Genomic DNA, 2464 nt, shown 5'->3' on the forward strand with positions numbered 1-2464 from the left:
ATATATATATATACTGTAAGTGTATATATAATCAAATCAAATAAAATGTATGTGAGATAGTGTCAAGAATAACATCATGCACCTTCCTACTAAGTGTTTGTCAGTTTTATATGAAATCATGAACATTATTTTACCCTCTTGTTGATTTTAAAGTGCTGAGCAGCGTTTCGCCACTGGCAGGTCAGGACATAACTTCCTGGACTGGACAGCGAATCACGGATCAGGAAATCTCCGTCACGCTGCACCAGGTTTTCTGCAACCTGGAACAAATACAGAGGTTTACATACGGGCGCACACACATGCACGCACACCGTGCTTGTTATCAGTCCAAACATTTAATTAAATCTAATGACGGTCGGCAGTTATACTGTTACCTTCTTTATGAGCTCAGTGCCGGATGGTTTGCAGCGGTTACGTAAGACATGAAGATATTTAAAACCTCAACCTTTCACAGCATTTACCCAGCTAGAAAATCCTTAGATAACATTTTTGTTTTATAACTTAACTTTCAGATGGGAAATGGGCTCCTATTTTAAACCCATACATAGTTATATAATATGACAAAAAAAATTACTCCGGGTCCATTAACCAGCTTTTTCTGGAAATTTTAGCCGAATCCCGATTGAAAGTTTTAAGACTCGGGTCAGCAAGCCTTCTCCGTGACAACTAAGCTACTTCCATCTGTTGTGCAACACCACACCATTTGGTTGAAAGCTCCAGAAAAGCTAAAAAATAGACCTTCAGTTAACATTAACTTTAGTTAGTTTTAGACTTTCTTTGTCAAACTACTGTTTCCAAAGTTAAGAATTAACTTTCACTTCCAAGATGTGTGTATTTTAATGCATGCAAACAGAGCTGAATCAGTTAGATTTTATTAATTAGCCTATCGACAAAAAATGAATTGGCAACAACCATAGTAAAAGAATGGTTAATTTTTTTGTAAGACATAATATTAAAAATTTGTTCAGTTTCAGCTTCTCAAATGTGAAGATTTTATGCTTTTCTTTGTCATATATGACATTAAACTCATTCTAATTGGACTCTAGACTGTTAAAATGCTAAATAAAACAAGCAATTTGAGTAATAAGGGACATTTTTAAAAACTCATCAGAACAGAACAAGAATAGGTGTCAATTTGACAAAGTTGATTAAAAAAAGCATTTACTTCATTAAATCAAAACCCAATTAAAAACAGGTCTGAGGGACGTCATGATATATAATATTTAATTTAAAAATCAGAATGATATTTGTGTTAGACAGTTAACTAATGAGTTGAAAATGTCTCTTTATCTTTGTATCCATTACAATCTTGTTACATTCACTGCCCCTCTTCCTTCTCTCATTCTCTTTCTCTTTCTCTTTCACTCTCACACACACACACACACACACACACACACACACACACACACACACACACACACACACACACACACACACACACACCGCACACACACACACCACTTTACAGACACTTACAACTTTAATTAAGCAAGTGTTTGCATAGTAATAATGGTAGTTTAGGTTTTAGCCAAGGAAGCAGCTTATTAATGATTACATCTCAGAGCTGGCTTTCAAGAGGAACAATATCTCTCTCTTTCACTTGCTCTCTCTAACACACACACACACACACACACACACACACACACACACACACCACACACACACACACACACCACACACACACACACACCACCCCACCACTTTACAGAAAGGGCTTTTTGTACAGTCACCTGACGTTATGAACCAGGCTTTGCTGCAGAAGCCACTATTTAAGCTTGAACCTTTCTGTAAGCATTGTGTGTGCCGTGTGATAATAGGTGATCTGGTTTAACAAGTTTTAACCGAGCTTTTAAAGGAAGGGTGTCATGACTCAGATTTTTGTGTGTGTGTGTTACCTGTCTGGGAATTGCTCCGTGGTACCATGCATGGCTTCTCGGCTCCTCGCAGTTCATCTTTAGTTCTTCCTCCAGCTCTCTGCGAAGTTTCTCTGAAGGACAGTCCACGATGAACTGATCCCTGGAGAACTGCGATAATAAATGAAGAAATAACAGAACTGAATTAAGACTTTGTTGACTTTATGGAAAAACACAGAAAACAGACGTCAGTGGGTTCATTCATTCATCCTTAGCAAAGATGACAGCTATACAGACCATAAATGTTAGTAGTTCTAGTTATAGGAACATAGCTGACACCTAAATTCTAAAGACTAACAATAATCATGAAAGTTGAACAGTTCCTTATTACATAAAACAAACAATGATAGGGTCAAAGCTCAAAGGCCCAGATACAGCAATGACAAATATTGCCGTCACTCCAGAGTAGTCTATATCTACGAACTTCCACTTTTGGGATTGCTCCAATGCTGCCGGAAATTCCACCGAATGTCCCTTTTTGGTGTGTTGGCATTCCAAACTCTGGTTGATTTCTGAGGACTATGGTTAACTGGTCCTCAGATCTCTGCAGG

At 37.7% G+C, this 2464-nt stretch overlaps 1 protein-coding gene across 1 annotated transcript in view; it reads right to left on the reverse strand.

The window, feature by feature from the left end:
- Positions 1-2464, reverse strand: part of bcar3 (BCAR3 adaptor protein, NSP family member) — a 70382-nt gene that overhangs the window by 9282 nt on the left and 58636 nt on the right. Inside the window, 2 exon segments of the mRNA XM_032527018.1 lie at positions 135-260; positions 1896-2024. Coding sequence (XP_032382909.1) covers positions 135-260; positions 1896-2024 — 255 coding nt within the window.

This window comes from Etheostoma spectabile, chromosome 9, assembly GCF_008692095.1.
Source record: "Etheostoma spectabile isolate EspeVRDwgs_2016 chromosome 9, UIUC_Espe_1.0, whole genome shotgun sequence".
Classification (NCBI taxonomy): domain Eukaryota; kingdom Metazoa; phylum Chordata; class Actinopteri; order Perciformes; family Percidae; genus Etheostoma; species Etheostoma spectabile.